Source organism: Carettochelys insculpta, chromosome 1 (assembly GCF_033958435.1).
Source record: "Carettochelys insculpta isolate YL-2023 chromosome 1, ASM3395843v1, whole genome shotgun sequence".
Classification (NCBI taxonomy): Eukaryota; Metazoa; Chordata; order Testudines; family Carettochelyidae; genus Carettochelys; species Carettochelys insculpta.
This window is the reverse complement of record NC_134137.1, coordinates 179,159,440-179,182,597: the sequence shown is the minus strand read 5'-3', so window position 1 is coordinate 179,182,597 and position 23,158 is coordinate 179,159,440. Positions and strand designations below refer to the sequence as shown.

Here is a 23,158-nt window from a genome sequence, read left to right as displayed (position 1 = left end):
TAACCACCTAGAATGTGGCAATTGTTTTGCCTGAATTCACGGTTCTGGCCATAATGTTAAAGTGATTACATGAGTCATCCTATGAGGCACTGTGTGGTGTCTGAAAAGGTATCAAACAGCAGAGCACATTCTCTTTCTATTGGCTTGTTTTGTAGATTCCACTGATAAAATAAGTGAAGGCAACTCTGATCTATACTGTACTGTACACTGCTGTAAATAAAGATGTATAACAGGCTTAATGTGTCATATAATATTAGGGTTATAATATTATAATTCATTAGGGTAAAGCTATAAAAACACTTTTTAAAATAGATGCCCAAATGGGAGGTTTAAGATTGAAGTTTCATTCTTAGCTCTGTAGATCAACTTGATTCCCTGACATTATTGTTGTATTCTTTGACATAGAATTTCTCCATTTGTTTAAAAACCAAACGTCAACAAAAACAAGCAAACCAACAACCCCCCACCCCCAACACTTGCCAATTCCCCTTGTTGGAAGCTACAGCATCTTGAACTATTTGTTGCGATGCTCCCTGAATTAAAGTCGTGCTCAGCAGAGCCAGACAGAATGCCCCCTACAGTACCAAATGAAGTGATGAAAGAGAGAGCTGTCAGAACATCTACTAAGTCCCTTCAGAAACAGGGGAAATTTACTGTCATGTTTCGCAGCTGAAAAAAGATCTAGTTTGTGAGAGAAGATACAGGACTGCTTGGTGCTGATTTAATTAAGAAGTCAGAGATGTAATTCAATGGTTAGGCCTCCACACCACGAAAGTCCTGTTTTGAAGACTTTTATGTGGCCTATTAGGTCTAGTGCTGGTCTTCTATGAAAGACCAGGGGAGAGGAAAAAAAAAAAAAAAGCAGCAGCATGTCACAGCATATGGCTGGCAAAATATTTTTGAAATTGTGCCTGATACTTTGCTAATGGCCTTTCACTTTTGGAGTTAAAGACTATTCCCTTCCTCATAAAAGAACAAACCAATCAGAGGTGCATACTTATCAAACAGTTTATTTGTCATTCACACTAATGATAATATTGAATTTACAGAAGAAACTGTGGTACTAAGAAAGCAAGTCTCCATTAGAGCTAACTTAGCAGTCCAGCTGCTCGGCATGCTAGTCGTACGGAATTTTCCTGAAGCACTGGACGCTGCCCTCACTATGTACAGTAAGTGTCTACTGTGACATGGTATCTAGAGACCTCTTGTAATGGGGGAAAGCTACTCCGTTTTCTTTTCCTATCTGGTTAAAAAACAAACAACAATAACAACAAATAAACCACCAGTGCCTGGAAGTTTCCCCTTCTGACAACATGCAGGGTGACCGTGATGAAGGAAAATGTGACCGTTCCAGTACATTACAACATCTGTTTTGTAAACATATCCAGTAAATGCTGAACAAATATGCACTGATGCTGTTCTGATAGGATCACATTTCCCATTGCGTTCTCTATCAGATTTACCACACAGTCATTTCAGACTGAAAGTTTCTTTTTTTAAAAATGAGGTTATAACTGTCACATCCCGAAAACCACAAAGAACCCAGTTTTTGCACATTCATTTCTCCCCTATCAAAAAAAGTGAAGAGTGTTTGACAGAGACCCATGCTATAACTGTTTATAAAAGTGAATAAAATGTAATTTTGAAGCCTAAAATAACTAAGTAGGAAAGAAACAAGCTTCACTTCAGTATTTAGCCAACACAAGGATAAGTTCATTAAAAACACAGAAAAAAAATGAAAAAAAATGCAGAGTAATTACAGGCACTAACAATATTTTGCTATGTAGCTTTTTAAACTCTATTTACATACATAAATACAAGTAAGTCTGTTGATGCAACTCTTCTACAAAAAGGAGAAAAAATGGCAAGGGGTCAGTTCTGACCAAGCTAAATTAACAGAAAACATTATGATGCAGGTAAACAAGAAAGTATTTTGCTCAAATACAAATAATCTATTTTTTCTGAATTTTCAAACGAATGAAAATGGTCACTCAGAAAATAGTAATGAATGTTCCAAGGACAATGGTAAACCCGGACACACATCAGCTACCTCACACTGTGGGCCACTTTCTGGAAATCACTTGTTTCCTTTTCAAAAAAATTGTTTATCACAATTAAACATAAAATGTTCGGTAGCAGTAAGACGAAGTGAGCCTGACTGCAACTTACTGAAAGGCCTGCTCTGGCTGTTTGTGAGGGGATTTAAAATGGGCATAAATGTAATTTACCAGGCTGTGTAAAGGGGCCTACATGAGAGTCAAGTCCTATATTTACTCATGTCTAAAAGTAATTTGACTGCTAAGATGGGTTGTTTCAAACATGGTTACAAATTATGTTTTGCACAAGGAATTCAAAAACTCAGCCCTCAGTGGGAGGGGAGGAATATGAATAACTGTCTTTATTTCAGTGGGATTAGAATCCAGAGCCATCTGCTGAGGCAGAGCAGTTTGTAGAGAAGTGGAACTGTCCTTTTAGGTTTAAAACAATGACAAAAATGATAAAACTAAATTAAGTTAGAGCTGCACAAATGCAGGAAATGTCTCGCTTAAATTTCCTCTTTCCAGCTACTAAATGGTTTTGTACAGCATCAAAGACATGCCACTTATATTGTCCTCCTCATTTCTTGCTGATGAAGGCGATTCCTTAAAAACAAAGTAGATGGCTACTGGGTGTAAGGGGAGGGATGGTTTTCAAAAGGCAGAAAATGTTTGCTTCATGGCCTCTTTGTGATTTTTCATGTAGACTGGTTTGGATCTCTAGTAGAGCTACAGCCTATGCCAAGGATGGACAGTAAGTAGCCCCCAGGGCTGCTAGATACTCTATTTACCTGTGCATCTATAGATACCGCTGCTTGTACCTCTGGTTGGCTGCAGCTTTCTGTTCCTGCCCAAGGAGGTCTGCGTGAAGTGATGTCCTGGTCTATGCCACTTCCCACAGTTCCCATTGGCCAGATGAACATAGATGAATAAGAGTCTGGAAGCCCACCAGGGGCTAATTCTGGCAAACTTCCTCAGGCCTGCAGACCGCTTATTGCCCAGCCCTGGTCTAAGCAGTGAAGATGGCCTTTTCTCAAACTCATGGGAGACAAGAGACACCTACTATGCAAAGGGTCACAAAGGCAGGTTTAAGTTCAGTGTGATCACTGTACTTCCAAAATATACTTAAACTTTTTTTTTTTAAAAATACATATATACAATTCGTCTGTGTCTTCCACGTTTTTGTTCTTCACAAATTTAATATACAATTACTATACTGACCTAAAAGGACAATGACAATTTATTTATTCTAAACAACAAGAAGACAACTTTGCACTTCTAGTCAGATCATTTGAAACATTCCCCATTTTCTGCATGAGAATGACCTTATTGACCATGTTAGATGCTTCAATTTCTAATTTGTTTTACTCCAAAGTGCTACTGCATCTGACCAAAACAAAGAAGCAAAACTTGACACACACACACACACACACACACACACACACACACACACACACACACACATAAAAAAAACTTGACAAACAAACGGTTTTAAATAAATCCAGCTGTTTTGCTGCCTGCAGCCCAGGATCTTTGTAATTCAAATCCTTTTTTAATTTTTTTTTAAAACAAACACTGATCTGAAGTCCTGCTTTCAAATACTCTTCTGAGTTGACCTGCAATTGTTTCACTAATTTAAGAGGTACATTAAATAACAATTAGATCGTTTTGAATGCACACGTCAACATCAGCAGTTTGTAATTAATGAGTAGTACAACAAATGCATTCAGACCAAACCGTCCAAGAAAATAGTGCCTTAAAATTTACAGTGACATCTGATATGTTTGTGCTGTTAACGATGGGCAACAGTGATGATTCCATAATAGCAGATTAATACTATTATAATTCATTGCAAATTTTCTACAGGACAGAATATTCTGTGCACCAGTTTTGAATATTCTTCGTCCTTCAGAACTATATGACCACAGAAATTTTTAACTCTGCTTGTTTGATATTTTGGTTTCCAGTTGAGTCTGATCACACTTTTCATTTCCATTTACTTGTGGTTTGTTATTTTGTTTTATTTTTTGAGTACACAAATATGCAGAGCACTGGAAACTTTGGTGAATCCTGACCCAATTTCCAATTGACCAGGACTTTACCTGTGGAGTGCAACTGCTACTAGACTCTGTCCTTGACTGAGTGCTTGGTGTTGAAAGACCAGTAGAGGAAAAGAATGACTTTATTGGGTTTTAAATGGCAGATCAAATAAATGGAGCAAATGTAAACAATATGGCTAGATAACTAGACATCGCATTACCCATCGTTATCTCAGCCTTTTTTCAATGTTATAAATTTAACTTTGGCTGCTACAAAAAAAAAGAGCATATTTAAATAATAGTATCCACAAATAAGAAAAATCTAAACATCAAGCATAAATATTGAGGAAATCATAATAGTACAGTAGTTGAAAATGACCTAAGGCTATAGCCATTGCATTAGAAAAAGTCCAAAAGAAAAAAAGTTAAATTACCTCATAGATTCTTTTGGTTGACAATGCAATATAAAAGCAAGCATGATTTTTTTTAAAAGTGAAATCTTTTTGCAATGCATAAGGTGCCAAGAAAGAAATAAAAGAAGTTAGATGCAAAGCAGGATGAGTTGCATCCTTAAAAATTAATAATAATAAAAAAATCCATACTCTTTGGAATATATAACTTGGTAAAAAAGTCAATGTCCAAGATATAAAACTTCTCATTCACAGCATTGCTAAAACAGAAGCATTCACAGTTTCCCTCTGGGAATCTTCCTATACTTCCTTATAGCTAACACACCCATATGATTAAGGATACTCACTAAAATTGTGTTAGATTGTACGTCTTAAAATTAGAAGTGAACCAAAGCACTCTTTAGGACTTTGGAGACTTCCAAAATCAAGGAAGTTTGGAGACTGCTGGTCCGAGAACAGCCTGGGTGTCTATCTACTCACCTGCCCTATCTTTAGACCAACTTAAATGTTCTCCTTTCCAGAAGCTCAGCCCTTAACAAAGGCTACTTTTCTGGAATGACATCCTTTTGCTGATTGGCTAACACCACAATGCCATCCCTGAAGTACAGACTTCTGGATAGTTTGCTTCTGAAAGCAATGTATAAACATGGCAGTGCCCACAGACAAGAAGGGCATTTATGGGATACCTAGGGGCATCAGCAGATAAAAAGCACATTAGTCCTGGTCCATCTCTACGTATAATTAAGTCAGTATGGTCTCCATACTGCTTCTTCCAGCCTTGCTGTGGTGCCCATGTTGGTAGGGGAGTTGCTGTGACTACCTTCTGCCTCCACCACATCGCTTTGGTTGGGAAGATTGGGGTTGAGGAGAGTAGAACCCGTGGAAGCATTAGTGCAAGGTGGCAGGATACGTGGGGGTGACCGATCTCCCCCAGACATCATTGAGAACTGGTATGACCCAGCTGAGGTTCCATAATAGAGATGGTACGAAGGCGAGCTGGTCTGAAACGGGCTGCCTTGAGACTGAGAAGAACCAGGATATGGAGGAGGGAGGTAAGTGTGGTATCTTGTGGCACTGGTCATAGGAGACATACCGATTCCTATTCCTGAACTGACAGGTGTTGGGGTGTAGGTGAACGCTCCAGGGTAGTGCATACGAGGATCAGAAATTGAAGGAAGAGTGGAGAATGGGCGATCAATTCCCACCCTGGGATCACTGAATGCTGTTAGGTCAGAAGCACCTAGTTTTTGAGAGAAGAAGAACAAATCAATTTTACATGGAAAAAAGCAGATTTTAATGACTCAGAAAAGCACAGCGCTTTCTAACAGCCGATCAGTGGTAGGGTACTGGTAACAGTGGGCTATCGGAAACTTCTGAAATCATTTCAACAAAGGGGCAATTAAGAGGGATTGCCATTGTCCCAAAGGGTTTTGTTTGTTTGTCCTTCTAGGATTTACAGTCCAAGCAGCCTTTACAGCTTCAGACTGTTCTATAAACATTAGCAAAGTATTAATCACTGTGGCCTTGTGAAGTAATAACACAATAATAACAAGTAGTTTTGGCGAGGGGGGGAACTGAGAAACAAAAGCTCAGTAATTTGCAAAGGCTCACACATTGGCAGACATGTGACCTTGAATGTGAGTGTCGGAAGTTTTCATTCGTATACTTAGTCTCTTGCTGTAACCTGCATTTTTCGCCTGTCTTTGACATTGGAAGCTCCTTGGAGTTGCATTTGTTTGTATGAGTACATAAGTCTGTTCAGCATAATAATAGTGGTCCATATTTTCTATCAGAATTCCTGAAGTTAAGAAAATCAGGCCCCTTGAAGGTATCCAAAGTTGGACACTGGAAAATTGTCTCTTAAAATCAATACCAACTTTTGAAAATCTTAGCTTTAAGAAGGCAATAAAATGACATCTATTGCAGACTTGTTTCCAAGAGGGACACTTTGGGATTAACAGTTTCAAGTGTGCTTTTTTTTTTTTTTGTATTATCTTTTTGTGGACATATTTCACCTCTGACTAAGCCGAACATCGGCTATGACGGCTAACCTCTGCTCCCATTGGCGTGGCACAGATTTAAGTGGGCTCCCTCCCCCCAGCACCTCGTCCAAAAGGTTTAAACCACTTGAACATATAATGGCCTCCTTAAAAGGATCTTCACCCTGACTCAGATTAATGGACGCCGTCAGTCCTCTGACTTGGTAGCTATGTGTGATTAAAATAATTACAATAAGAAAACTTTCCAGAAGACAACTCGTTTCAGACAAGGTGTGGAGTCTGTCTGAAAGGAGTGTGCATGCAGAAGTATGTGGAAAAAAAGTGTGTGCTGGGGGGGGAGAAGCAGTCTGCTCTGACTGGCTTGGAAGGTAGCACAGACATTCTACACCAGTGGTTCCCAAACTTTTTGGCATCATGCCCCTCTTTTGATTTTTGAGAAACCCTCACGCCCCCCCCGCCTCTTCTTTACCATCATCCAACCCCCTCTTTTAACAAAAAATTCAATGCATAATTTAAAATAAACACAAAGGCTTGATATAAAAATGTTATTTAAAATTAAAAATAAGCACAAATAGTTTTTCTTGGCTCCTTGCAGGTGCCTGGTGCAGCCCCAGCTGCCAGAGCTGCCCGCGACAGCCACCACAGCTGCCTGAGATCTATGCTGCCAGAGCCACCTTCCCGAGCCCCGCACCGCTGGGGCCAGCCACCCACTCACCTGCCAGCTGCCTGGGCCAGCCCCCTGCTCACCCGCGGGCTGCCTGGGCCCCACGTTGCCAGGACCAGCTGCCTGCCCCAGCTGCGGACCAGCTGCCCAAGATCCCACCCAAGCCTCACACTGCCAGGACCAGCCAGCCGCCTGCCATCCCAAGCTGCTCAAGCCTCACGCTTCTGGGGCCAGCTGCCAGCCCGAGCAGCCTGAACCCTGAGATGCCAGGGCCAGCTGCCCAAGCACCATGAGTCCCATGAGCCGGACAGCCGCCCAAGCCTTGCAAGCACTGTGAGCCAAACCCCTCCCATCCCACAAAGCCAGGCACCACCAGCCCCCGGCTTTTACCCCATCTCCCTCCCCCTTACCTGAGCCAGGCACTCCTAGACTCCCATCTAATCCCATCCTCCTCCTCCCCCGCAACTCACACTCACTCATCTTTGCAGGAGGCAGCTAGCTCCACGTGGGTCTTCGACGGCTGCCTGCTTTTTATAGCAGCTGCGCCGTGTCACCCACGTAAAATGGCAGGGGCTGAGAGACAGAAGCAAAGGCTGGTTCCTTCTTCAGGTAGAGAGAATGATGCGGGGGGGGGGGGGGGGGGCGGCTGGGTCGCCTCACTCCCCCCTTGGAATTTCTTCATCCCCCCCCAGGGGGGCACGTCCCCCAGTTTGGGAAACCATGTTCTACAGTGTCAAGTTTGAAAAGCCTGTTAGCTGCCCAACCAGGTTCCTTCAATGAGTTTCTAAATATGGCTTAGAAGAACCCTGATACATGGCAGAGGCTTCATTTCTGAGGCTGCCAAGATAGAAATAGGCTGCCTTTTTGTTTAACAAGATCAGTGCATGCCTAAATAGATTCCCATCCACCACACACCACCGAACGTCAATTTTGAATTGCAGTTATACCGCATTATGGAACGGTGGCAGCTAGTTTAGGGTGAAGGCTGTCTCTAGACTCACCTTATAATCCTGATAGTCAATGCTCCCTTTACTTTCTTTTCCCCAGAGAAAAAATAGTTTTCTTGACATTTCACCTGCTACCCCTCAGGCCTGAATAGGGGTAGTTTCTGGTAAAGCTGACAAAATCAGAAAATGAACTCCAATATTATGGTGTTTCAGGAATATCTCTGTTCATCAGTTTGCACATCTTCCTAACTTTTTTTTTTTTTTTTTTTTTTAAATTTTGGCCTGTGATAGGTGCAATTAACTTGTCCCACAAACTGCCAATTTGTTGTTTTGCAGACCTTGCCAACGAGAAAGTCCTTGGAGTGTTTTTGTTGGTGAGTGTGGATTTTCCTGGGAGAGTTATGATGGTACAGTAGACTCTTTCATATCCGGCAGCCCCAGGACCGGGAGGTTGCTGGATAGTCAAATATTCTGGATAATAGAGAGGCACACCTAGCATTGCAGAACACTCAAGAAAAACAAGATCAGATATAACGAAACAAAAATGGATGCACGGTACTTTATTTACCAACAGCAGGAGTATTGTACACTGCGACCATTCCTAATACTGTGGTTTGAAAACAGCCACATGGTTTTGGTAGGACTTGTTTACTGTAAATAACCTTAGGCCCTTACCCGAGAGTCGGCTTGAGAGTTCTGCAGTGAGAGATGTCATGCCGCTTGCTCTCCCCGGTGAAATTGGAGTGGCCGGGTGTACTGAGGGTGTGGCAATTGATCCCAGGTACTGGTAGGACTGGTCATAGGACCACGGAGGAGAGGGTTGCACTTGCCTTGTATCTGCAAGGGAAAAAAATATTTAGCAAGAGAGGTTATTGTTAACCTCTAAACTCTGTGATCAAACATACGAACTGAACCAAATGCTTTGTGCAGAAACATCCTTAAAATTCACTTCAAACGTTCCCCCTTCGTGAAGACACCTTCAGATGAATCGCTTTTTCAAACGGCTTAGCTGTGCAGCTGTGATTTCCGAGCCGGTGAAACTTTTTGATGGTTGGTCAGGGAAAAGCTGATTACACTTCTGAGGGTCAAAAAGTCAGTGCACAAGCTGTTCATTGTTGAGCTACATTAGTGTTTTGGTTGTACAGTTCTGTTGCTGTGCCACACAAGTAAGACTCACCTGTCACTGAGCAGAAGACAGGGATGTTAATCTGTGACTTAATTTAGATGTGGATTGTCTAAGGATCCTTAGGCAACGAGGTGCTCAGTTCAAAAGGATGTGGGTGTGTAAAGTTCTCAGGCTTACTTAAAAAATCCCAGACTTCGCTCTGGGATAAATTATTTTGTTCGAGATAATAATTACAATGATGATAGAAGGTCTGTCAGTAGAGAGATCAATGAAATGACTACAGCTGAATGAACTTCAGAAACAGGCGTTCTTCTGCAAGCCTCTGGAAACTGAAAAATTGGGAAGTGGGGCTATTTCATGAGCACAGCTGTCGAGAGAGATTTCTGAGGGAAATGCACATTTTTATTTAAAAAATTAGAGCAGAAAGTTAATCAATTATTTTTAGCCTCAGCACTAGTTTGGCTTGAGTTTGGAGCCCAGGGTTTTGCCGCAAGGATGAGGGAGAATATTTATATTGCCCCAAAACAGTTTGTGTATCATAGCAACCACCTCTTTTAGTCAAGTGAGCAAAGAAAGCTACCAGGTTGATTTGATGTGATTTGTTCAGTACAAATCCTTCTTTACAAAGAAGGTCCCTAGCGGACTTACAATAATCCCTGATGTTCTCCCTTCCCTGGAGGGATGAATCACCACTTCACTTATATTTCGTTCTGTTTTCCTTCTCCACCATTTCCACTCACGGTAGGAAGACTCTCAGAGAGGTCACGTGCCCTCAATGCAACCTTTCTCAGAATTAGCCTGTTCCACCCTTGAAGTTTGTTTCCCAACCGGACTCTCCCGTGACTGAGCCTACTTTGTTTCCTGCTATCACTGGCTCTGTCTTGGTTTGCAGGTATTGTTGAGGGGGGATCTCTCCCTATGGGGCTCGACATGGAAGTGGCTCTGGGAAGGAGCAACAACTCCTGCCATCATCCTCTGATCTCCTTGGAGATGAATGATGGCAGGCATTGTCACACCACCCATTTCAGTTATTCAGCACCGTCCTCTCACTGCCTGTGTCAAAAACCAAAGGAGTCAGCAGGTGATGCTGAAATACAAACTTTACCTCTCTTCTGAGCTCACTACAACTGCCTCCGTGCTGTGCCCAGCCAGAAACACAAGATGGGTTTGTTTTTGTTTTTCTAAATGCAGGCGCCGGCCTCTCATAACTGGACTCTGGCAACCGATATAGTTGACCTAATGAACTCAAGATCCCCAGTCAATTGCTGTTGACCTATGGAGGGTCTGAAGCTGTGGCTTGAAAATGAAGAACACTGATTGGTTATCAAATAGCATTGCTGTCAATGACACTAATGCAGCATAACCACAATACCTGGGTTAGAAACTCGCTGACCCCATCCACCTCTCCCCTCATAGTCATTTACTAACAAAGGAAGGACAAAAATAGCACTGGAAAATTCTGTATGGGTTTTTTTTTTTTTGTTGCAGGGGGCAGGAAGAGGGGCGTTTTGTCACTGTTTCAGTATTCAGGGCTTTGCTCAACTCCCACAGAAGTCAATGGGAGCATTTCCACTGACTTCAAAGGGAGGTGGAAATATTTCTGGTATCCTCCTTTTTTCGGACCCAACGGTAAGCTTTCAGTTTATCGTAACTTTAACCGAAACCTCACTGACTGACACAGCTGAAGGCAGAATGAGCTGTTCAAAGAAATAATTTCCTTTTGTCAAACTCACCACTTGCTTCCCAATTAAAGATTTAAAATTTTCAAAATGTAACAATCTAGGGTGGAGAAGTGTGTATGTGCATGCAAAAGAGACAGAGAAGTTAAATAGGCAGGGAAAATAAATCTGGTTTAAATAGGTTTAAAAAAATCTGACTTTCTTCCCAAACCACAGTATCCCTGAAAGAATTTGCAGAGCGAGCTACAGCTACTCAGATTTAAATTCAAGGAATATAATAGGGATTTTGGAGCTTTCATGATGTTCGTGCCGAATAGGAATACAGAATCATCTAAAAGGAGATTGAAATAACACCAAGTCAGTGGAGCTGCACCTGTTTAAACTAATTTGAGGATCTGGGCCCAAACCTTTCTGCATTTCTCCTACAAGCAAGTGCTTTCATTTCTGCTTTTCATTGTCTGAGAAAATACATGCCACAAAATGAAAGCGGTTAGTGATTGCAATACAACACTCCAAGGCAATAATTACAGCGCAGTAATTCACACCTTGCTGTGTCGTCACGAGCTCTCAGCCTCCTGCCTAACAAGCTATTAAGCATGATGTATTGGTTCATCTTTCATGCCTCATCATGTTGTATTGCCATGAAAAAGTTTTAATGCTTGACTTAAAACTAATTAAACAGTGCCAATGTTGCATAATGTTTAATGGTTAATAAGACAAGCCTTGGTAAAAGATACTGGTAAGAGGGTTAAAAATCTCTTCCCTCCCACGTTGCTTCTTATGGTCTCATATTTAACATTTTTCTAATTATTGTTGCAGTGGGAAATCAAAGTATAATTTGCAGAAGGTTGGCACCTTCAAAGAATGTTGAGAATTCAGCCTTCCCACCCAAGAGCGCCTGTCAAAGGTCTGTCACTAGGTGGTGCTGGAGAACTTCTAGCACAGACCCATAATTATCAGACAGCCTACAGACAGCCTGCCAACCTTAAACAAATCCTCACCAGCCACTACAAATCACAAACCAGTGGCTCTAGACCTGGAACCAGCCCCTGCAATGGTCCTCGCTGCCAAATCTGCTCACATATCTACACCAGTGACATCATCACAGGACCTAACATCAACCATACCGTCAGGGGCTCCTTTACCAGCATATCTACTAATATAATATATGCCACCATGTGCCAGCAATGCCCCACTGCAATTTACATTGGCCAAACTGGACAGTCTTTCCGTAAAAGAATAAATGGACATCAATCAGACATCAGGAACGGTAATGTACAGAAGCCTGTGGGGGCACACTTCAATCTCGCTGGACACTCAGTGGCAGATTTAAGGGTGACAGTCCTGAAACAAAAAAATTTCAAAAATCAAATTGAGAGAGAAAAATCTCTCAGCTGCAATTTATTTGCAAATTTGACTCCATTAACCAAGGATTAAACAGAGACTGGGAGTGGCTCGCAGCTTACAAAGGCAGCTTCTCTGCTCTGGGTGCTAAGAGCTCCCCATTAGACTCTGACACAGGCTCACACCCCCAGTCTGATCTGACTTGTTTTTTCCTCTTTTGATGCCTACTATTGATACGATAGATACTGGGCCATTTCCACCTTGCTGTATAGACCTTGTCAGCTCCGGCCCTCCCTCTTACTGGGACCCCACTCTTTAAATACCCCTCTGAAATCACCCCCACAACTCACGCATCTGATGAAGTGGGTCTTTGCCCACGGAAGCTTATGCTCCAAAATATCTACAGAGAGGAAGCCATGCTAGTCTATACACTATCAAAACAAAAAGCAGTCAAGTAGCACTTTAAAGACTAGCAAAATAGTTTATTAGGTGAGCTTTCGTGGGACAGACCCACTTCTTCAGACCATAGCCAGACCAGACAGTCTATTTTGCTAGTCTTTAAAGTGCTACTTGACTGCTTTTTGTTCCAAAATATCTGTTAGTCTATAAGGTGCCACAAGACTTCTTGTTGTTCTCAGACCCCTAATTATTAGCACTAATTCCAGCGAATGTGTGCTTGGCACCAAAGCATTGCACTACAGAAGGACCTTGCCACAACAGAGATGACTTTTCAGTGTTGCGTGACCCACAACTGCCAACAGTGGCAAGATTGGCTTTGAGACCCACACAAAACTCTCTCTTGCACAAGCAACTGTTTCAAGACCTGTCTAAGCCATTTATATTATACAGTCTGAACCTCTCTAGTCCAGCACGCTCTTGTCTGGTAACATCCATAATCTGGCATGATTTTCATTAGCAGGATGTCCACTTATCATGAGTGTGGCCAGATTTCCCTTGGTACCATAAAGTTTGTTTCCAACCACCAGTCCTGGTTCTCAGTGTTCTGTGCTGTTATTTAGCACTAATTTTACCCCTAAATGTCTTCTAAGAACCCAGTAAGTAGTGGAAGTGTTGGTAATGGGCTCAACAATATTGACCTCCTGTGGTTTGGCAAATTCTCTGGTTTGGCATCAGTCAGGTCCCAAGAGAGATTCAACCTGTACTTATATCAGCGAGGTAGCCGTGTTAGTCTGTATCTTCGAGAACAACAAGAAGTCCTGTGGCACCTTATAGGCTAACAGATATTTTGGAGCATAAGCTATCGTGGGCAAAGACCTGCTCAGGCATCTGACGAAGTGGGTCTTTGCCCACGAAAGCTTATGCTTCAAAATATCTGTTAGCCTATAAGGTGCCACAAGACTTCTTGTTGTTCTCAATCTGTACTTGTAACACTCTTTAGTCCAGTACATAAGAACATAAGAACACCCATCCTGAGTCAGAACAAATGTCCATCTAGCCCAGTATCAACCCACAACTCTGGTGCAGTCACTTGAAATGCAACCACACTCTGACAAAGTAGTACTTAGTGGATTCATTCCCTGTGTGTATTCAGCCTCATTTGCGGACTTCAGTTACTGTTTCTCTTTTTCACTGTTTGTTAGCAGGGCAGAACAAGAGTGAACAAATACCTGCCAGGCACTGGAGTTGTAAAAGATATAACTCAGGGCATAATTTAGCCCATTGAACTTTTATTCATGGTAAGGACCAATGAGGAAGAGAGAACCCAGCTTGGCTTCAGAGCCAAAATGATCTTGTGGGGCAGTCATTTAAAGAAAAACCCTCCCAAATATTTTATTTGTAAACTGAACACACAGGACATAGAAATCAGTGAGACGCAACAGAACACGGAACTCCATGATGCCATCTCTATAGAGTCACTTTTCAGGCCAGACCAGTTGCACTGCCTTTAAAGAATCAGGGACAGATACTCAGCTGGTATAAATCAGCACCATTTCAAAGACTTGAATAGAACTGTGCCACTGTACCCAAGCAAAGGGTTTAATCCCTTTCTTACGGTACTGGCTGGGTCTGTTGTCATCACCCACTCATTTTTAAGTTAAAAAAAAATCCATGCTGAATGACAGGAGGGAAACCACATAAAAGATCCTACAATTTGAAACTTAATCATTGTGGTATAAATCTAATTCCTTAAAAAGATTGTACATTTTAAGGGTAAGTGGTCAGTTAGATACAGAAATCAGGTAGCTGGTACCACTGTGCCCATGAGAATGAACAGAAGTTCCTGGATAGGATGGTTTAGTTAGGGCTGGTCCTGTTTTAGGCTGGTTCAGGGGGCTGGACTTGATGAGCTCTTGAGGTCTTGTCCAGCCCTATGATTCTACAGAGTTGCTTATGAATTTCTATCTTGTCTATGCGGGGTAGGATGTCATCTGCCGTTGGAGCTGGTTTGTGCCACCGTAGGATACAGAGAGGCAGCACCCAGCGTGTCATTGAGAATCAGACATTACAGCCTGATCTTAGCCATGTGGGACAATGTGAGCCAGATCTCACTATGACACAGTATATTTACTGGCAGCTGCAGCAAGGAGTTGCAGGATGTGAGTCAGTACTTTATGGTGCGAGTCAATATTGAGAATGTTGCATTAGTAATCATCAAAGTCATAGGTGCCTTGAGTAGCTTTGGGTGGATTTTACCTGCATTTTACCTGGCCAACCCTAGCAAAACAAGGATCAATTTTTCCTACAAACAATACATACCTAACTAAAAAGTGTTATTATCTTGACATCTTGCCTTCAAGAAATGATTTTATAACACATGGGTCAATGGGTAAAAGGGAGTCACCCACAAGTATATACAAGTAGCAAGCAGTTGCTTTGCTAGACATCTGTATCAGTTAAAATTCCATAACAACATGAGTCAGGCCCCAGTACAGCATGCTGCAGACAAAATGTGAACTAGCCTCTGCAGTTGCCAGCCATTTCTCTCAAGCCGCAGAAATGTCTCAGTGACATGCAAAAACGTCTACCAGTCACTGTGTCATGTGTTGCAACTCTTCCCCTGGCTAGCTCTTTAAAGGGAACATCTGGCACAAAAAGATGGGATGAAAGAGGGCTGAGAGTCTATCTCAACGGCTAAGCAATGACTGGCTAATGTCACACCAGAGGGAGATAAGGAATGACTACAGCAGTTCACTACATGTACTTTACAAAGCTTCACTAACTCCAGTATTCATTTTCTCCTTCCCCACCACCTGCGCGATTGGCCAAACTACCCAAAGGAAAGCAGTTCTCCTAGGGAAAATCTCCCTCTCTTTCAATGTAAGTCAGAAATGGTTTGGATTAGACCCCTCATTCTGTGAGGTTTCGTGCTGAAGAGGGGCCACAGGCTGAGCAGAGAGAATACTCTGGGGTCCCTTTAAACCTCAGGAAAAGAATGAAGGCCTTTTGCAAAGTTCTTTTCATTCTTGTCTCTCTCCTTCTTTCCTTTTGCTCTTCCTTATTTCTTCACAATCTTGCACATTCATTTCTCCCCTCCTTCCAGTGCCATCCTCATCATCTTCCTTCTACTGTTTCCAAACTCAGGAGCAAAAAGGACAGACTCAGGCCCTACAGTCTCGCTCTGATTTGGCCTGAGCTCACATCTAGCAATGGCCCTCTTATTCTTGACCTTTCCCACAAACTTGGGGCCCAACAAATCAAAAGCCTTAAATCCCAGCCTACAGCAGCACTTTGGAGAGTGGGGCCTCTCCTCAGTAGCTGGAAGGATTAGTCAGTGGCTTTGAGAAGGTGGGACTTTCCAAAAGGCCAGGTCATCACTGGCAGCAGCAGACCCACAAGGCAAATATTCTAAGGCGTCTCAGTGCTCAAACTGGAAAATTACAGAGCAAACTGTAAAACTTCCACTCTCAGCTATTTCATGATGCAGGGGCTTTCCCTGAGCATGACACAGGGTGGAAACAACTACATGGCTCTGACAGGCCACAGAGTCATTGCCCAGGGCAGCAGTGAGGAGATGTTTGGGATTCAGGGAAGTGGGCACACATTTTTTGAGATGGGATTTTTAAAGCCACCTAAAGGGCTAGGAAGCTGGAAATTAAGGGGAACTGAGCATCTAAATGCCCTCTGTGGCTTTGCAAACCTCACATTAGATTTTCAGTGGTTCCTTTAACGAAGGCCAGTGGTTGCCACCGCTCCATTGTCTTTGCATGTTCAAGGTCGAGTTGCCTGTTCCACCTTGATTTCACTGCCTTCCTCCAGGGGACTCACATGATACAGCCCCTTTTTCAGAGCTGTCCTGTCCATAGGATGAGGTGGGGCAGCTGCCCCCGGCCCTATGCTTTTGGGGGCTCCACAGTGGCTGCTCCAGGGGTCCTGTTGATGGGAGTGGGAAGGATTACCTGGGGTAGAGTGAGGGTGGTGTGGGCAAGTAGCGGCAGCAGCAGCCTTAGGGGAGTCACCTCCCCTCAGTCTCCCAGCCCGCCTGGCACTCACCACAAGGAGCAAGTGACAGCTAGCTCGGCTCTGCTATGGCCTCCCAGCCCACAGAGCCATGCTCCTCTGAAGGGGGCCAGGAGGCCTCTCCTCCCAGCAGGCTGCGGAGAAGTGGGGCTCGCTCAGCAGACGGGGAAGGCACAGTGGAGCATCGAGTGGTGAGTGCAGGGGATAGCCCAAGGGGAGGAGGCTCCTGTCGCTGCTGCTGCCACTTGCCCTCACTGCTTGGGCCCTGCCTGAGGTAATCCCTGGCCAGGCTGGTCAGGAATGAGGCTAGGGTCAGGGTCGGGCATGTGGCTCCAGGGGAACAGGGGGTTGTCTGGGGCCCCCGCGTCTGGGGCACTGCAGCATGTCCGAGGTTTAGTGAAATGAAAATATTCGAAGTGTTCTAGAGGACTGTGAAACGTCTCCCATGGGACCACGACACAAGTGCAAGTCTACACAACTTCTGCAGTAGCATCAGAGCCTTAGGTTTTACAGTACTATATGGACCACAGTGGGAACCTTTCAAAAGGTTAATCTTAACTGTACCATATTAATTTACCTTAACTGTGGTATTTGCAGAGTTCCCTATAATGATGATGATTATTAATTCAACAGTTGCCAAAATGAGCCAGGTGTTCTATAGCTAGGTAAAAAAGATACAGTGTCCACAGAGTGGAGAGACTATAAAGTGACAGACAAAAAAGAAACATAAATACTGGGGAGGGTGACACACAATGTGCCAAGAAGACAAGGGTGTGGCTGGCAGCTCTATTGTTAGTTCTGCTTTTTATTATATTTTCTATGTATCATCAGGCCCCCAGGAAGTCCTTGATGCAGCCCTAACTTGTCAGTCTGCTCATTTCTTCTAGGTGTTGCCCCAGAAATGAGTCTTGAGGAAGCAAATCCTGCAGCACCTCTACGTGCTGGAGATCGTTGCCCTCCAGCGATTAATTTCCCCCAGGGCACTTTAATAAAACAACACGTGAACAATTTCACTAGCCCTTCTTTAAAAATGGGTGGGATGGGGGAAGTCCCCAAGTAGCTGGCCCCAGGAAATGAAGTGGCTCCAGAAGCCTGTGTCAGAGCAGGTTCTCCCATTTGGTCGATGAAGAACAGGGCTGGAGGCTAAAAGGCTGAAGGCGAGACCCGGTGAAGATCCTCCTGGAAGCCTAGAAACAGCGAGCAGACTGGTTCAGTCAGAGGCAGTGAGATCTGCCAGAGGCTGGAGGGTGAGGGTGGGGAGGGGTCACGGTGAGAATATCCCAGAAGGAAGTAGAAGATTTTTCCATAGCAGAAGAGAGCAATGGGGGTGGGGCGCAGGGTGGGGGGAAGGGCTGGTGATTGGTATCTCCAAGACAGCGTTGGAAAGGGCTAAAGGCAGGAGGAGGGAGAGGTGAGGGCCAGCGAGGGCTCAAGGGAGGGGTGCAGTAGAGAGATTCACCCACTGACATCTCCAGGGCTGGAAGATGGGCCAAGAGGAATAACAAGAAGATCGGAGGGAGTGAATGATGCTCCGCTGACTAGGATGCTCCGAGAAAAAAAGCCAAAGGGTTCCCACTAGGAAAAGCAGGGCTGTGCCCTCGTTGGAATGGCAGAAAGTGTGCTGGGATGTGGTGAAGGAAGTTGGTGGTGTGGCGGAGAGCCAGGGCATGATGAAGGATGCCAAGGCCGTATGTTGTTCTGACTGGTCTATGCTGGGAACTGCTGGTGTATGGTTCTGGACCACTTCTATTATGATTTAGGTGCACAGCACTTTTGGAGTCCATGAATGTCACACAGGTGGGGCGTGTACTTGGGCAGATGCTTTGGACTATTTCTGGGGACTTAGAAGGAGAGAAAACTAGGGAGAATGCACTTGTCATGCTGCAGGCACATGCAGGTGCTCTGGCAGGGCCGCTTTCTTATAGCACAGAAGAAGCAAAGCCCTGCTGAACAGCTCGTTTTAACTTGTTTCACTCTATTCCAGGTTGTGCCAGCAAGTGAACACTGGAGAACCTCTAAAAGGCAATGGAAAAGGCAAAAAGTCCTTGCAGAAGCAAACCCCGCCCCACCTCTTCCATTCTCCTCCAACGAGCATTAGGGCCTCCCTCACGTCCAAGCTAGAAGCACGGACCAGCTTGCATGATGTAATGTACTGCCAAATCACAAGCCGTCCTGCAGCACCTTAAAGATGAACAAGTTTTTTATTTGGCAAAGAGCTTTCACGGCCAAGAAAACTCATTACTTAATAGATAAAATGGTTAGTCTTTAAGGTGCTACAGAACTGCTTGTTTTTTGGGAAGCTACAGACTAACATGGCTATCCCTGTGAGACTATGTACTGCCAAATGAATGCAGACATAGCATTGTTGGAATGCTTATGAAATACAAATTGCACAGGGGCTCAGGGGACTTTTCTGCAGTTCTCCTTGCTAGCCAGATGCCAACACCGGGAGATGCGACACAGTAAGCACCAAACTGTGAAACCTGTGATTTCGCAATCAATGCGTGCGCTGTTCTAGCAGGTTAGTACATAACCCACTCAGATGAAATAGAAACTGTCTCGCCCACTGAGTAAGCACACGCTTTCTGGGCTGCCGTCACTTGCTTTGAAGAACACAGGCGCGTTGCGAGCAAACGGCGGAGTCCAACAGTGCCAGCGACACACAGAAATCAGAAAGCTGGGCCTTGTAAATGAAGGGTGCATTGTTCTCTGTCTTCTGAGGTATGACTCACCTGGGAGAATGATTTATTTATTTATTCAAAAAACTCCCTTGCTTCTCTGCCTTTCCACTCCCCTCCCCAATCTTCCTCACTACCCAAAACCAGAATATTAACAATGAGTGAAATCAAAGAATTCAAGCTTGACTGTCCGCTTTTTTGCCTTCCCATGAAAATTGCAGTTTCCTCCCCCCCAGCTCCCAGATTCCCTCCTATTACAGGGTGCACAAAGTGTTTGGTGGGGTTCAGTTTCACCGGGGGGCCCAGCACGATTGGCTGCTGGGTCTCAGGCTCATCTACCTCATTAAAAAGGTTGAAATGTGTTACTGTTTTATATAGATGTGATCACATTTATACACCAATTAAAAAGCTTTCACATTCCACAGACTTATTTTCTTACACCTACCAAAAGGTTTTTTTTTTTTTTCATATGAACATAACCAAAATTTCTGTTGGTTTGGATTACACTAGATAGGTTGGGGCAGGGGGGTGGGGTGAGGGCTGCTAATTGCAGGGACAGAAAGTGGGGCCTGATGTAAAAAGTTCACTCACGCCATCCTAGTACATTAAAAGAATAACTAAGAAATCACAGCACTAAGAGGGGGTCAGTCAAAGAGTATCTTGACTACCATGATAGCATCACACAAACTATTGTTCTACTCTTTATATGAAGCCCTGTCATATAACAGAGCCTTATTAATTATTATTATAAGTAGTAGTATTACTGCAGCTTTTAGGAGTCCCAATCACACACCAGGATCCCATAGTGCCGGGCACTGTACTAACACAGAACAAACATTATTATTAGTCCACCTTTCGACTTCATTGCTTGAAGCCTCTGTTTAGGTACCGATATGTGCCTCATTAGTGTGGAATTTTGGCATCTCACAAACGTGAATGAATTCACCCTCCCATCACATCTCCAATGACGGACAATATTATTTCAACCCTCAGTATTTCAGATGGAAACTGGAACATGCAGATAAAACCCGGGTCAGCACAGCACAAAAGCTTGGGCTCAAATATTTTCCTAAATCAAAGCTTGAGTGAATTGCTCAAGGTCTCACAGTCTGTGGCAGAATTATACACCTATTGTACTGGTTCAGTGCCCTAACCGCAGTATCATCCTGTCTCCTAGTGGCTACTACATTGTTCTTTTACAAGAGAGGGGAGGTTCAGGGAATTCACCAATTGCCCTCCGGTGCCAGCCCACAGGATATATTGGTGATAGAGAAGAGGTGCTGGAGGAGAAGTGAGGTTGCTCTCCAAGGACAGTGGATTTCTTGCCTCCACCTCTGTGCTGTGACTGCTCTCAGCAGCCCTGGAATAGGGGTTACTGGAAGCATAACATGCCAAGGCCAAATTGCTAAGACATGTTCTTGGGGATTTGGGACTCACCCTGTGTGCAGACAAACGGTCATGATGGCATACAGTCTGATTTTAAACCATGTGGAATAGCCTACTAGTTCTATATATAGATATATATGTTTGAAGACCATTTAATTTGAGCTTTCGTGAGTTAACTCACTTCTTCAGAAGTGAGTTAACTCACGAAAGCTCATGCTCTAAACTTTTCTGTTAGTCTATAAGGTGCCACAGGACCCTTTGTTGCTGCTACAGATCCAGACTAACACGGCTACCCCTCTGACATTTAATTTGAGGTTGTACATTTCTCAGAGGAATTATTCCCCTTGGACATAAAAAGTAGCAAAGAAGCAAGTAAGCTCAACAAATCTGTAAAAACTGCAGTAGGACACAGTGATAAAGGAATGACTACAACATGGCATCGGGCATCTCAAAGGTAGCTAGTGGAGATGTGAACTAATTACACCATATTAAAGTTCTCTAGTGCACAGATAAACAATGACTCCTTCTCCATCTCATCTTTCATACCTTCAGCATGTCTCTCTCCTCTCTCCGCATGAAAGTTGCAAAAATAAAAATGTGCTCTCTGGAGTTTGCAGTCATTTTATCCCCCTACAAAACTCTGACCTTGATGTGAACTAATTAGGATTGAAATGGACTAGTAACACAGGTTGGCAAGGTGGAGCTTTGGCAATATAAAAGAGGCCTTTGAAGATAACAGCCATTTGCACTTTCAAGATCTCATCCCTCATGCTCAGAAGAAAGAGCATAAACGAGTAGTGCGGAATTCATCTTGGGGCATTCTATACACAGCAGCAGATTGTCAACCCCACATCACTTGTGCTCAGGAAGGCAAATAAGTTGGCTCGGACTCTTTTAAAATCCAACACAGATCATGATTAAAACAAACAAAAAAACTTTTGTTAATAAGCAGACCTCTGATGATCTAAAGAGGGACTGGTTCGTTTTATAGACTTAGAGAAAGTAAATGACATATCAAATGCAACTTTCATACTTTAACAGATGAAGTCACCTTGAGAAAAATAATACCTAGGATAGTAGTATGAAACCTCTTTTGCACAGCTTTCATTTACAAGGTGAAGTAAGGTCTCTGTCATCTGAACATGCATTTTTAAAGTTACTTTGGCTTAGACTGTACCATGGATTTTTTAAAAAGCAGATAACTGAGAAGCTGTTGCTCATTAAAGTACTAAGTGAAGTGGGTGACTTGTGAAGAAAACTATAGATCTTGAAAACCATATAAAAGTCCCTGGCTTTCTAAACACTAAACTAATGATTTACATCAAACTGGCTTACGGAAGATCTGCAAAACTGAAATGAAAAATGAGTTAAGCCCAGAAAAATGTGCTGAAAGCCCCAACTAACTGGGCTATGGGAGACATCCAACCCATAAATACATTTAACATACCTTTTAAGAAATGCTTTCCTCTCTCTGTGAAATCCTCTGGCACTTCCTGTTTAGTTGAGGAATGCATCTTACTGTAGCACTGTGGATATCAGAAATTCCATGCAGTCGGATGGCACCAGTGAAGTCACAGAAGGCTGTACCTTGTGATTCTTTTGGGCAATCAGAAAATGCCAGAGGGTTTAATTTAGAGAAAGAATGAGTAGTAAAAGAAAGGAAGGTTAAACTTATTCTTGTTCAATGGCCTCTCCTCCATGCCTAGGTCACACAAGCAGAGGAATTCAGCACATGTGTCTGGGTTAAGTTCACTGCAAATGTTAATTTTGCAATTCATCTTTCAGTACTAGATTGACTAATTTCAGATCAGGACAAATCTAAATATGAAGTTAGAGGAGCTGGAAGCTATACATTTTGAAGTCAAAGTCAAAGACTCTCATCATGGAGCTTACGTGCCTAGCAGGGCTCCCTGTAAACTGAATGTGGGGCTGGCCATTCAGGAGACAGTCAGGTGCTGTCCAGCTGATTAGCAGGAGTGTTCACAGTGCTCAGCGTGAGCAGCATGTGTTTCTGCTGGTGGTACACAGCCACACATGGGTCAGTGCACAGAACAAAATTTAAGCTACCCAGGGATGGAAAAAATTAGAGGGAACACTGCTCTTAAGCCACTTGTTGAAAAATCCCATCCAAAGAGCCCACAATGAATCACATGGACATGTCTTTGTAGGAGCGGAGCCATAGGCCAGCACCTGCAAACAGGAGCCTTAAGTTCAATACCTAAACAGCAGGCCTGAGTTCTGAAAGTGCAGAGCCTTCTCTGCTCCCACTGACTCCCATTCACTTACAAAATCATTATATCAGCAGCAGTGTCAGTGGGAGTTGCAGGAGGCTCCCACAGGCCACTTGACATAAGTGATGAAATAGGGATTTCAGCTGCTAACTTGACGTCCCTATATTTGAAAAGAATGGCCTTCATTTCTGTTTTGTAC

General features: G+C 43.4%; 1 protein-coding gene across 2 annotated transcripts in view; it reads right to left on the bottom strand.

Annotated features, from left to right (window-relative positions):
- Window positions 1-994: 994 nt before the first annotated feature.
- Window positions 995-23,158, bottom strand: part of RUNX1 (RUNX family transcription factor 1) — a 95,669-nt gene continuing 73,505 nt past the window's right edge. For both annotated transcript variants that reach the window (XM_074996400.1, XM_074996408.1), the window contains 2 exons: window positions 8,772-8,933; window positions 995-5,725 (listed from right to left, as the gene is read on the bottom strand). In XM_074996400.1, the coding sequence (XP_074852501.1) occupies window positions 5,232-5,725; window positions 8,772-8,933 (656 nt within the window). In that variant the 3' untranslated portion in view covers window positions 995-5,231. The remainder of the gene's footprint in view (window positions 5,726-8,771; window positions 8,934-23,158) is intronic.